A 14,469-nucleotide genomic window follows, 5' to 3' on the forward strand; every position below is an offset into this window, starting at 1 on the left:
ATGAAAAAAGCTCTTAAGTAGTCAGATTTTTTGACACAATTTCCTACTACACTGTGTATTTGTTAACATTCGCAGGTGGAAGGTCTTTTGGACGACGTGGATTTCAAACTGCTGGTGACGCGCGACGATTTCGAAGAGCTGTGTGCGGATCTGTTTGATAGGATACAAAAGCCAGTAGAACAAGCTCTCAAGGCATCTGGGCTCGACATGAATGTCATCAGTCAGGTTTGTAGACATGCAGAATTTTTATTACCATACTACACTAATTAATTAGTTAATTAATGTACCGTATTTACTCGAATCTAAGCCGCACTTTTTTCCGGTTTTTGTGATCAAAAAAATGCCTGCGGCTTAGAATTGAGTGCAAAGTAAGCGGAAGTTCTGAAAAATGTTGGTAGGTGCCGCCACAACTAACTCCTGCCGTCAAGTATATGTAGCGCTACACAGGGATGCTTTGCAGGCACAAAGATAAATACTGGCACTAAAACCTCTGCGTCATTAAATAAATTAAAATAAAAAAAAGGTGGAAGACGAGCTTTTTTCTCTGCCCTGACTTTTGACCACTGCATTTTCATACATTATGCAACGAAGTAAATACAAATTCCGTATTGTTCATCTTCGAATGTAGCAGCATTTCAATGTACTACGAAAATCCGACTGGCAAGACTGCTGGGATGTTTGTCAATATGGCCAACTCTACGTTCTCAATTTTTCTTACCTGTGAGAAGAGATGGGTGCTAATAGGAACTTTTATGAATTGTGAATCACATGCAGTATTCTGTTCCATAAGAATAATATGAATATAAACATTTTACCATGTATTCTTTCGTGTTTGCTGCTATCTCATTTAAATCCTGTTTGCCTAATAAACTACGAAACTAGAGTGAGACGACAGCAAACGCGGAAGAATATACATATCATGTCATGTTTATATTCGTATTATTCTTATGCCTAATAGTGATAGTCAGAAATGAAGCACGGCAATTGACTAGATTTTTAAATCTAAGATGACTCTTTAATTTCTGTGCAGAATGTAATGTACTAAAGAGGCGTCTGCAAAGATTTTCAAACGGAGAAAAATTTTCCCTAAACTCTCGTTCAGAACATCTTCTATCATACACAGTCTATTATTTGGTTCTTGTTGATCATTATCAAATAAAGCAGCAGTGTAAGTAACAACAAATAGCAGTCTCTTGCCATTGTTTCTCTTGTTTCTCTAATGAGACGATTCCTCTCTCTCTTTTTTTTTTCTTTTTTTTTTTTTTTTTTTTTGTTTTTTTTTTTTTAAAAAAAAAGCAGCGGTAGCGTGCACAAAAACAAAATATGCCGTGAGCAGCAACAGTCTGTAAACACTCATTATCAGAATGTGACAAACAATGCATTACACAGTACAGTAATGCATTTTCAGCTTAGTGACGTAAACACCTATAACAAAGAGAACGGCACTTATCAGATCAAAGAAAAGTAAGCAATCGATTCAAACCAGACGAACACTTGAAAAAGGAAGGGTACCCGTATAAATACGGATGGAGCGCCTGACAAATAGCAATGGCTACCTGGTAAAGCTTAACTGCTAAGCTTACGATTCGAACCAAACTACTGTAACTGTGTCGTCATTTATTCGACCTAATTGTGTCTCATTACAATGGACCTTCTTTGTTTCGATTTGGAGGTGCGGCCTAAAACTTTTCTCTCCCCTTGAATTTTGAGTGTCAAATTTCAGGTGCGGCTTAGATTTGGGAAATTTTTTTTCCCTTGATTTCGAGTCTCATTTTTCAGGTGCGGCGTAGATTCGAGTGCGGCTAAGAATCGAGTAAATACGGTAAATAACAGAAAATACAGGAATGGAGCAGACCTTCATGTGTCGTCCTCTTGCTCTGCCTCTGCCTCTCACTTTTTAATACTGACGGGTAGATAGGTGTGGGTGGGTGGGTGGAGACGGGGGGGGGGGGGGGGTGGATTATCAGGACATACTGATTAATGCATGCAGATGCACAAATGTAACAGATTGAGCATGTGTCATCCTTAACTTTTGTTTTAATTGACTGTGCTTGCAGTAACATAATGACGGTAAAGATGACATGGATTTGCAGACCGGCACAGTGAGAAAATTGTAACATATAAATTTTTGGCCATAGCCTCCTTCAGAAGAGAAATGCGCACACGTGTTAGACAAGCAAGCACATCGCACACATGACTGCTGCCTCGGCCTCTCTCTTCTTTGTACCTGAACAGCTGCGTGGGTGTGGGTGAGAGTTGTGGGCCAAGATACAGTGAATCACTTCTCATAATTTGTCAGAGACTAGCATCAGCCAAACATCTGATTCACTTTCATCTGCATAGGTTAGTATTAATAATGCAATGGAGTGTTTGGACTGCTGCCATATACAGTGTGTAGTAGTTTTGTACTGTCGAGAAAGGTCTTATTACAGTAATGTATTTAACAACGTGACACACGAGGAAGCACTGCGCCTGTGACATCAGGATTCACATCTCGGTACTCACTTCCCACACTGTAGTGCTACAAGTAACTCCTTTGTTCCTTTCCAAAATGTCGAAGGAAATAGTCTCCTTTCCTCAACATCAACTTGCAGACGACGGTCATCCGATGTAGTGCCGATGCGAGATTTGTTTAAATCTATAGGGACATTTTTGCGCGATCGAACCTTCCTGGCACTTCTCGTGGTACCAACATTTCCTGACATGACACTCCATACGGCCGAGAGTCAACACCTCGGCTCGGGAGGAGATGTATGGTCGGTTTTACAATTGCAGGTAATCCTTGTGGGGGCTGGGACACGCGTGCCGAAGGTGCAGGAGCGGCTGGCAGCAGCGGTGGGCCTCGAGCTGGGGAAAAGCATCAACACGGACGAAGCGGCAGCTCTGGGAGCCGTCTACAAGGCAGCTGACCTCAGCACTGGCTTCAAGGTCAAGAAGTTCCTCACCAAGGATGCCGTCCTCTTCCCCATCCAGGTGAGCTTGGCGCAGATATTATAGTGCAATTAAAATTACGTGATAGTTTGTCTCTCGCTTATTGCTACTGTGTGTGTAATTGTGGACCAATGTTGAAGGGGGCCACTGCGAGCTATGACAGAAATGGAAGGTGTTCTGTTGACAGACGATTTTTAAGTGACCAATGGCTGAACTGAGGTAGACCATGGGTTTTGTAGCCCTAAACTAACCTCAATCTTGTGGTGTGCAGTTTAACTGAGAAAACTGCGATCAACAATCTGTGGCACAATTAGAATCGATTGCTTTGTTCACGACACTTGACTACCCTGTATGAGTAAACTCGAGACAGAAAAATTTATTCTACAGTAGGATTTCAGTTGTAATAGTAAAAGCAAAACACAGTAAGAAAGAAAGCCAGACATGGAATTGGAAGTGAATTAATTGTTGTGGTAATTCGGCAACAGCGAATGGTACGGGCATGATGTTAACCACTCTCATTGGTGAAAACAAACTACAATGTATGAAGTCTCAGCTATCAAGTAATTTTTACCAGATTATAGTCTGAAAGAGAAGACAGCAAGCTCCCATTTATCTTCTGAGACTCCACGAAGAACCAAAGAAAACCATAGTAGCTCGCACTTTTCCCGTCGGCGACACAGTTTCCTTTACTACTACTACTACTACTACTACTACTACTTACCCTATTTTTACCTTGCTTTTCATTATTGTTCAGATAACTACCATGTTTTATGGACTATAAGATGCAGTTTTTTCATACAAAATTTGCCTTTGAAATTCAAATGCATCTTACACTTGAAATTAATATAAAAATGTCCAGCGTTCGGTTTAAAATTCCCACAAGTCTTAAAAATGGCCATATATTTGATGCTGTGGGAAACCTATCCCTGTCTGGCAACATTGGAATCAGCAAGCAGCAGCTGTGCACTGAAGTGATAAGCATGGATTGTGGCAATTCACAAGCTTGCTAACGCTGTCTGCCTCCTGCTGTGCAATCAGAAACCCAGAACACTGTCTAGTCTATGATGTGTTATTGCAGTCTGCAGTGCTAGTGAACTTGCATTGAAAGTTATTGGTAATAGTAAAATATTTTGTTAGTAGCTAATTTTATAATGCAAAAAATAAAAGGTTATCATATGATGCAGGCTATAAATTGAAAGTAATAGCACATGCAGAACATGGAAACAGCAGTCAAGTGGCGTTTTAGTCCTACACCAACAGGAAAAACCATTTGTGATTCGTGGGCTAGTAAAGGAGAAATGGGGGGGGGGGGGGGGAGAATGGCAGGACTAAATGTCTAAATAGATGACTGAATGCAAAATGGCCAAAACTAGAAGATAACGTATTGAAATGGCTTAAAGGACACTTTCAAAATGGCACTAGAATTAATGCAAAAATGATTCAAATACGCACTCTTCAAGTTAGCACTACAGTGGAACTTAAGACTGTAAGGGTGGAGCTGGTTGATGCTACACATTTATAAAGTGTCATGGACATAGCATGTGAACCAAAACCTAAGTGTGCCAGAAAATGCCACAAGAGGATGAAGAGAAAATATCCTTCCATCACTTTATTTGTCAACTTCGAAAGAAAGCCAGTGTGGAACTAAGCCAAGTAGCGAATGTGAACAAAACTCTTCTGACATTTTATGTTCTGCATAACAGAACTGTTGCTTTGAAAGGTGCTAAAACTCAAACTATAACAACTATATATAAAAACAAAGATGAGGTGACTTACCGAACATTTACATTTCCATTATATTGAACTGTTGGACGTGAAAAAATGCACTACAATGCTGTCCTTTGATGTGCTGATGATGCTAGACTTAACCCTGTGATCATTTTGAAGTGCAAAACAATGGGAGAACTTTCTGAAATACCACCAGGTGGTGGTGGTGGTGGTGGTGGTGGTGGTGGTGGTGTACATGACATGGGTTGAACAGATGAGGCTGGTATGAAATTATGGATTAACAGTGTGTGGGAAAGAAGGGAAAGGTGTTTAATTGAAGAAGTGTTCTCATGCTAGATCAGTCACTTGAAAAATTCTGTTAAAGAGAAATTGAGACAGGGAAATACAGAGCTTGCTGTTACTCTGGACTTACTTCACAATTCCAATTTTGACCTTTAAAATGACCTACAACCAAACAAGTGTGTCAGGAGATAAAACAGTCATGGTCTAGAGTGAGAGATAACATTATTAAATCTTTCAAAAAGTGTGGCATAAGTAATGCCCTCGATTGCAGTGAAGACCATCGTATATATGAATAGGACAGTGACGAAGAAGAAGAAGAAGAAGAAGAAGAAGAAAGTTCATATGACAATTTTTAGGGACTTTTAAAGGTCAGTTTGGTTTTATAAACTAAGGGTTTTTTAGTGTGGCTTTGCAATCTAATAATGAAAATGGTAAAAATGTTGTTTTTGAAAAATAATTGCAGAAAAACTAAGGTGCATCTTACAATATGAAACACAGTATTCGAAAATGGCCTTGGTGTCTGAAACTGGCCATGGTGTTTGAAAATAAAATTGCAAATGGTGCCACTATGTTTTTCCAAATATTGTAGTCAAGTTAGTATTGTAGTTGTAGGACAGTGTTTGCTTTGTTATTTTTGCATTCATCCCATTGATATAGAGCAGGTGACAATTTTTTCCAATGCTCACAAATTTTTGAGACCTATAGGAGGAAAAAACATTTGTTAGTCTTATTGTTGTGGTACCAATTGCTTCCATTCTGTACCTGACTTTTCTCAGTATGATAGTGAGATGATAAAAAAATGGTGTTGCCTATCATGTAAAACATGGTGCTGTTACATTTAAAGAAAATTATCAGCAACCAGAAAGCAGAAGCCAAGCTTGGAAAGCATATTGCAGATCTGGAAGGATGGAAGATAAGGAAAGATTTTTAAAATTACATTATAAAAAGGATAATCCAGAATATATGCTTTTAAGGGAAACTACTGTTTAATGAATTTACAAAACATGTTGCATGTCACATTTCAAAGAGCACTGCACTACTTTCCACAATACTTGTCAGAAACTGAAATTACTTACAAAATTACACGTAAGATGCTGTGCTCCTTATCATTGGCTTTCCGGTCACTACTGAGAAGTAATTTTCAAATTTATCTTTTGCGTCACTCACTTTTTTCTTGACAATGTTTTGCATTTTCCTGAGAGTCAAAACAGTTTTAAATGAATAGAGCTTATGAGACTAGATTATAGGAAGAGGGCAAAGCAAAAATATAGACAGAAAATTGGCTGTGAACGCAATACAAGGATAGTCTCCGCTTATACCCAGAAGTGAATAGACAGTAAGTATTTCTGGGATGATAAACAGTAGGATTTGGGACACAACATAGCCTTCTGGTGGTAAAAAATGAGTTATTTGTACTAACGTATTCTAGAGGAAAATATTCATTAAAATTGTTGCAATATACTTAAGGCTTTTTACCCTTGCTTTTTTTTAATTAAAAAAGTGTACGTGGATAATATCTCTCTCTCTCTCTCTCTCTCTCTCTCTCTCTCTCTCACTCACACACACACACACACACACACACACACACACACACATTCCTTATGTAAATGTTGTGTAATTGCTCTTCTTTCAGGTGGTGTTTGAACGAGAATTAGAAAATGGTGCTGGAACAAAACAGATTCGTCGAACCCTCTTTGGCCCGATGAATCCCTATCCGCAGAAGAAAGTGCTCACATTCAATAAGCATATGAATGACTTTTCGTTCTATGTAGGCTATGGAGACCTTGATAGTCTTCCTGAACATGAGATACGGTAAGTAGTCCACACATTATTTGTGAATTTTACAGTAATAGAAATGCAGGAGGGAAACAATTAATGAGGATGAGGTAATGTAACTAGTTTTTGCAAATGAATGACGTACGATAATTATATCTAAAAACAAAGATGATGTAACTTACCAAACGAAAGTGTTGGTATGTTGATAGACACACTAACACACACACACACACACAAATAAATTCCTTATGTAAATGTTGATATGTCTGCTTGTGTGCCTATATGTGCGGATGATATGTGCGTGTGTGCGAGTGTATACCTGTCCCTTTTTCCCCCTAAGGTAAGTCTTTCTCCTCCCGGGATTGGAATGACTCCTTACCCTCTCCCTTCAAACCCACATCCTTTAGTCTTTCCCCCTCTTTCCTGATGAAGCAACCGTGGGTTGCGAAAGCTCGAATTTTGTGTGTGTGTGTGTGTGTGTGTGTGTGTGTGTGTGTGTGTGTGTGTGTGTGTGTTTCTATCAACATACCAATGCTTTTGTTTGGTAAGTTACATCATCTTTGTTTTTAGATATATTTTTCCCACGAGGAATGTTTCCCTCTATTATATACATACGATAATTACTGAGATTCAGAAAATCCGACCAGCTTACAATTCCCCCCAACTCTCACTCCAACCCCCCAACTCCCACATCGGTTCCAATTTAACATGGCAGTTCTACTTTGGCCAGTTCCTGTACAGTGGCAGTTAAGTGTTTAATTACCTACATGTTGGGCTGTTACCAGGGGATTAGCAGCTCTTATGATGGTATTCTATCCTGTTTCTCATGTGTCTTGGCAGTGTCAAAGTATCTACTGTCTGTCACCTCACTAGGGCAGTGATACTAGAGCTAAAGCTTCTCCAGCTGCAAAGATGTTGCCTGACAGGTTTGTGTCACTGACTTAGGTCTGTATTGTCATCTTCAATTTTGCTCCATTTGGATTTGGCTGTTGCTACCAGTCTAACGTTGGGGCAGGGCTGGGCGCTATCCCTTCCAGAACTTCAGTCTTCTCGATTGGAGTCTGAAGTGAGAATCCTGTAACCTGGTGGCATCAAGAAAAATCTCAAGTGTGGTGAGATTAGTATCACACGGGGCGAGCATACTCTCTTCCTGAGTAACAAGAGGCTAAAGTCAGCTACCGAAACCTGAGACGCCTCGCTCGTCAACTCGCAACGTCGAGTTTTCGTAAGATATTGTTTTGTACCGAGACGTTAGTCACGTTGCTCCTCAAATGCTAGATTCTTATAGAGAATAACTCTGAGGTACTTAGGAATAGAGTAATAAGATTCACTTATTATGGCTGATCTTTTATTGAGGAAGCTCAGTGTTGAGAAATGCTCTTAACTGCAGTTACCAAGGTGGTGCTCCGTTTTGCTGAAAAATGATATTTTTGGCACACTTTCTCGTTCGTGGGGAAAAACTGGGCAATGAACGAACAAGTGATGCCTCTACTGGTAACTAAACTGGCTGTGTAAAAGTGCCACCAAGGTCAACTTTTAGTTAGTGTTGTTAAAACTGACCCCAAGTTTCTAGCTTTATTCATGTGTAGGATATAGTCTTTGAATGTGGCTGAACTTTTTGCTGTGGCAGTGAAAGTGCTACTGCCCAAACACAGTACTTTCGTACAGTTCAGATACTAGAGTAACAATATTCACAAAGAGCATGAATGTTTATCTGTTTGTGGGTAGTTAGATAACTGTACTTCACATTCATTGTCGTCATTATTTCAGAGCCCTCGGTTCGCTCAACCTGAGTCGTGTGGACCTTACTGGGGTGAGCGAGGCACTGTCCAAGCACAAGGACTCGCACGGAGTGGAATCGAAGGGTATAAAGGCGCACTTCTCGATGGACGAGAGCGGTGTGCTGCAGCTGTCGGGAGTGGAGCTCGCCCTGGAGAAGACAGTCTCCCCTGAGGAGCAGGAGGCTGAGGCTGCCGACGCCGAGGGGACACTATCGAAGATTGGCAGCACCATCAGCAAGCTCTTCACCTGTAAGTAGCCCCGCTGCAACTGGCAAGCTGTTTTATATGTCGAACAGGTACTGTGCGAGTCAGCCTGTAAAAGTACGGATGTGTGTTTAAGGAGTTGTAAAAATGTCAGTAATTAACGCTTTGATCACAGTAGTGTCCACGCTCATACATTGCTCAATATTGGTTGTTTACATGGCTGGCCAGTGTGGTAATGCAGTTTTTCAGTTAAATTGCTCTTTTGTGGGAGTTGTTTCTCAAACATTAACATCATCTTCAGCAATTGTTAACAGTGGACATTTATTACATGTAAAACCTTACTTTGAAATAGTTGTTGTACACTGCAGTCTCTCTTTGTTTTCAGCTATTCTGCTGAGAGAGAGAGAGAGAGAGAGAGAGAGAGAGAGAGAGAGTCTGAAGAGTGTGTGTGTGTGTGTGTGTGTGTGTGTGTGTGTGTGTTTCCTCTCTATCTCTTTCATAGCTGGATAAGCTTAAAGCTTAGTAGTCTTGTAAATATCTCTATGTGCATAAGAACCTCATGTATCTGGCCTTTGCTGATCTGGACTCCCCCCCCCCCCCCCCCCCCCCCCCCCCCCCCCCCCCCAGCTTGCACAAATGTGCAGTATAAGATTGGTACGGTACAGTATACACACAGTTATGTTGGCATTGAAGGTAGCACAAAGATCACTGGTCCAATGTTTTCAACTACTAATATTACTGTTGCTGTGGATATGTTCGTTACAGAGATAAGAAGCTGTACCTGTATTGTTTTTTTATCCCTATGTTTTGTGTGTGTGTGAGTGAATGAGTGAGTGAGTGTGAGGGAGAGGGAGAGGGGTGCTTCAGAGTGAAAGAAAGCACTAAACAGGATAGACAAATGAGAAATGCTGAAGAGCTTAGCAGCAATATATTGTGTAGCAACATAACTTTTCAGACTACAAGGAGAACTGAAAATAAATTGAAGATTTCTGCTTCAAACAGATCATTCAACAGTTTGCAGAACTGGGGAGTGGTAAAAAAATAAATCATGATGATGCATTATTTATTTGTTGGGTTCAGTGCAGAGAGTGTGATGTTCAGATATCCGATCATGTAGGAAAAGGCACTAAACTCGAACGGCAAACTACTCGATGGTGATCCTAACTTCACAGCCAGCTGAGGTTGGTTGGAATGGTGGAAAACTTGTCTTCCTACAATTGCAGCTGTTTTAATTATAACAAATAATCAGTCTCGCTATAGCTGTGGGAGTATATGTTTTGGTGTCTGTGCAATTGTGTGTGTTAATGCGTGTTCTTTTCCTAAAAGAAGAGGAGCAGCTCAATAGCCTGTAGGAATACTGTTTTCTTTTACATGTTTCTGTGCTTCACACATCAGTAGATGAGGGGTGGGCTTTCCCTTATTTTACGTACAGAACAGTATACATTTACACATTCATTGCTTCATATTTACCTAAATAGAAGTCATCATTTTATCATATGTCCTTCCCTTATTGGCCTTGAAATGCAAATTTGGAGTTTTGGTGTAGTGATTAAAATACAGAAGAATGGAAGGGGCAACATGTAGACTGCTACATTGTTTTCGATGTATCCACACTTCAGTACCCACAGCAATCGCATTATGTGACCCTTGTTGTTCCATTCCAGTACTGCATAAAGCTATTGCACGTTACTCATTCTTTTGTGTAGAATTTTATCAGTAAACACAGGAAGTCCAAGAAGTTATGTAAGTGGAAAATAAAAAGTTTAACTGCTTTGACTGCCTTGTTTCTCTAAGTATTTATTGTAAAGATAAGGAATGCAAAGTACCAAAGGGTAATATTCCTAAAAATTAGTGTTACATAAAATTCTGCAGTTGTGGTATCTAAATTGTAACATAATTTGGAAAACTTTTTTCCTTTGAATAGCTTCCGATGAGAAGAAAGATGAGCAAAAGCAAGAAAAGGATGAGAAAGCAGAAGAGAAGCAAAGTGAAGACAGTTCGGGAAAGGAAGGTCAAGAGGGAGGAGACGCTGCCAGACAAGAAGGTGAAGGGAAAGAGCAAAAGTCTGACGACGAGAAATCGGCTGGAGAGAAATCCGAAACTGAGGAGAAAAATGCTAAAGAGGGTGCTGAAAAGGCAGATGCGAAAAATGTAACGAAGCCGACGGAAAAGAAGCCTAAAATAATTTTACTGAAAGAGCCAATCAATGCAGCAGAAGAAAAGAGCGGTGTGCCAGCTCTTAATAGCGAGCAGTTCCAGTCATCGATCAAGAAGTAAGTAATGCTGGTGCTATGTGTAATGAGATGGAATAGGAGTGTGCTCTGTATCTCGCCTGTCTCACCTTAGTATTGTTACTCCTATAAATGTTCTCGTTGTCTGTATGTCTCGTCCAATGCTGGGTTTCTGGGGTGGTGTAAAAATGTGGCTGTGGATTTTCTGGAAGATACAGGTTAGTATGAGTGATGACACAATTCACATTTGTAACTGGATATCTTACATGGTCATTGGAATTGTCTTGTAAATTTCTACCCCTGCAGGCAAAGTCACATGACTGAAAATAAGCATAAGTAAAGTAAGTTTGATTGCAGGTGCTTCTTTTTACTTAGATTTTTGAAGTTATTTTTTTGTATTACTAGCTCAGCACCCGCTGCTTTCTCGTGTAAACTGTATAGCCTGCAGATATTTTTTGTTTTTATTTAATCAAGTTTTTATGTTCACAAATTGCAACATCTTCTAAGCTTTTCATGCTAATGAAGGCCATAGAAGCTTGGTCTTTCCCAAATGTAATTCTGACTGAAAAGCGATTCTGGTAGCTGGAGTCAAAAGTTTTTGTTAATCGCGCCTTTAGCATTCTAGTGGAGATATTTCCATAATAATTTTCACCACCTAACAAACATTTCTTGATCTCTAACCTAGAAATGAAACCAATTTTCATAAATTTAGCTTTAAATTTTTTTTCAATGTAACGAAATATTTTCTTAAAAATTTTCATCCTCTATTGCTCTCCTGTAGAGCTTGAATTTCCAGAAACATTGAAACACGGATTTTTTTAAAATTTGTAACCAAGAAGTAAAGCACCAATTGTCATAGATGTAGCCTTAAAAATCTTTTAGTAGTTCTTTAGTAATTATTTTAAAAAACTTTCACCCACTATTTTATACCCCCTTAGTGGTTGAATTTCCAAAAATGCTGAAACACATATTTTTGTTTTCTTACTGAGAAACCAAATACCAGCTTTCATAGTTCTAGCATCAAAATTCCTTTAATAGTGACATACTTTCGAAAAGCCTGTCACCCTCTTAGAAGTGGAATTTTGGACAATATCTTCCTATACCATGCTTTTAGTATAGTACCCACATCCTCTGCAAATTTAAAGTTTCTATCCTCAGTGGCTTGGTGATAATGAGTCAGTGAATCAGTCTGGCCCCATTTCACCCCCCCTTTAGGGGTTGGATTTCCAAAAACAGTGAAATATATATATATATATATATATATTTTGTTTCTGAGAAACCAGATTTAACTTTTCAAAGGTTTAGCTTTAAAAATGCTTTCATAATAAAATATTTTCATAAGTCATATCCTCTAACCCCCATAGGCGTTCAATTTCCAGAAACGCTGAAACATTTTATTTATTTATTTATTTTTTTTTTAATGTAACTAAGAAGTCTAATACCAGTGTCCACAAATACAGCTTTAAAAATACTTTAGTAGCTCTTTAATAATATATTTTCCAAAAAAGCTTTCCCCCTCTATTTCATCCCCAGGGGGTTAAATTTCCAAAAATGCTGAAACATGTATTTCTTTATTTGTGACCAAGAAACCAAATACCAGTTTTTATAGGTCTAGCTTCCAAATTGCCTTAATAGTAACATTTTTTTTAAAAAAAAAAATCTTCAGTCCCAATTTCACCCCCTTAGGGCTGAAATTTCAAAAAATTCCATCTTGAATGATGCCTACAGTAAAAGATCCACACATTCTCCAAATTTAAAGTTTCTATCTGTAGCAGTTTGGATTGAATGATGTGGTGTTGATTAACGTGTACAGAAATGAGTAAAATACTAGGAAACTAAATTACAAAATTAAATTATCCCTCCGTTTCTGTCTTGAAACCCAAACTGATTGTGATATCAATTGTGTGACCACAGGCTGAGTAGTAGTAGTAGTAGTAGTAGTAGTAGTAGTTTACAAGATAAGTCTCTATTCCTCTAAGGCAGCATACCTAGTATGTTTAAATACTAATTTGTTAACAATACAAGGAGAAGGATGGAATGCTGCACACCCTAAAGATGACACATTGAGTTACAGACAGGCGCAATGAAAAGACTATTCGCATTTTGATCTGAGCTGCCAGATATGTCGGCCATGTGTGCGTGAGGTGTGCTTGCTTGTGTGAATGAATGTGTGTGTGCTTAATATATGACAGTCTTTTCACTGTGGCTGTCTGCAACTCAACATGCATCTTTACAGTGAGTATATTGTTGATTTTCCAACCTGGAGTCCTAATTTATGTATGTACATATTAGTGAAAGTTGTGGTGATGTGTAGAGTAGTCAGAGGTGTAGAAAGGGCAAAGTGTGTCATGACACTACTGCTTCCCACTCCCCAGTTCTAAATTGTGTAATCTGTAATTATATTTACATCCCAAATGAAAACACCTATTCACTGTAGTGTGATATTTAATGGTTGGAATATGTGACAATATGACATGAGCCACTGTAGTAGTTGATAGCATCACTGGTGAAAGCTTTTCAGTATGTCTACACCTTACAGAGAATGTGAGCTAAAAATGTGCCATAGTGTTAATGTTTTGAAGCCGACTGTTTCTATTTCCTAATGTCAAAGTACTTGGTGGATGCTGTCTTCACCCCCCCCCCCCCCCCCCCAATAACGTGTCATGTTTCAGTGGTATTGCAACTTGTATTTCTTCCTTAGCTCTGTTTTATGGATTTCAGATAGCAGCTAAATAGGTGTAGTTCTTGAAAATTTTGTCATGTTTTGTAATAACAAATTGACACTAATTGAATGCATCACCATTTTAGTGAATAATTGCAGACATTTTGTGTGGGGAAATAGTTGAATTGCACCAGTGGCATTCATCTGAACAGTGAAATTTATTGCTGCCTTTCATACACAGATTGGAGTCCCTGAACGAATTTGACGAACAGAGGAAGCGCCGTGAGAGTGCTCTCAACGCTCTGGAGAGTTTTGTCTTTGATGCACAAAATAAGTTGTATGCAGATGAGTACCGAGCAGCTGCAACGGAGGAGGAGCTGGAGAAAATCAAGCAAACCTGTTCAGAGGTACGTAACACAGGTTTTAAACAATTAAAAAAATTTGAATGTGATATTTTGTCTCTGGTCATATAAATTTTTTATTTAACATTTGTATTCAGTCTCTTAACACATTAACATTGTATTTGGTCTCCGAACAAAGTGAGATGATCACCGGGCTTTAAATAGTGTAGAGTCGTGACATAATCTTGTTGTGTTACACTGAATGAACTCCTATTTTAGCTGAGAGTGATTAATTCTGAGGTGGGGGGAGGGGGGGGGGGAGAAAAAGAAATAAGTTTCCTAACTAAAATCAATAAAGCTGTAGTCATATATTCATGCTGTAACTTTAGACAACAAAAACCAGGATCAGGAAAGTTGAATAAACATTCCCTGGCATCAAATAAAATTGTCCCTAGTGTATAGCACCAGTTTTGTTGCACAATAAGAATGCACACACCCAGAAATGCCCTGTCACTTGAAATACACACACAACC

General features: G+C 39.0%; 1 protein-coding gene across 3 annotated transcripts in view; it reads left to right on the top strand.

Annotated features, from left to right (window-relative positions):
• Window positions 1-14,469, top strand: part of LOC126424816 (hypoxia up-regulated protein 1) — a 102,821-nt gene that overhangs the window by 56,311 nt on the left and 32,041 nt on the right. For all 3 annotated transcript variants that reach the window (XM_050087610.1, XM_050087609.1, XM_050087608.1), the window contains exons 7-12: window positions 76-225; window positions 2,776-2,973; window positions 6,575-6,753; window positions 8,488-8,747; window positions 10,627-10,975; window positions 13,837-14,002. In XM_050087610.1, the coding sequence (XP_049943567.1) occupies window positions 76-225; window positions 2,776-2,973; window positions 6,575-6,753; window positions 8,488-8,747; window positions 10,627-10,975; window positions 13,837-14,002 (1,302 nt within the window). The remainder of the gene's footprint in view (window positions 1-75; window positions 226-2,775; window positions 2,974-6,574; window positions 6,754-8,487; window positions 8,748-10,626; window positions 10,976-13,836; window positions 14,003-14,469) is intronic.

This window comes from Schistocerca serialis, chromosome 10 (genome assembly GCF_023864345.2).
Source record: "Schistocerca serialis cubense isolate TAMUIC-IGC-003099 chromosome 10, iqSchSeri2.2, whole genome shotgun sequence".
NCBI lineage: Eukaryota > Metazoa > Arthropoda > Insecta > Orthoptera > Acrididae > Schistocerca > Schistocerca serialis.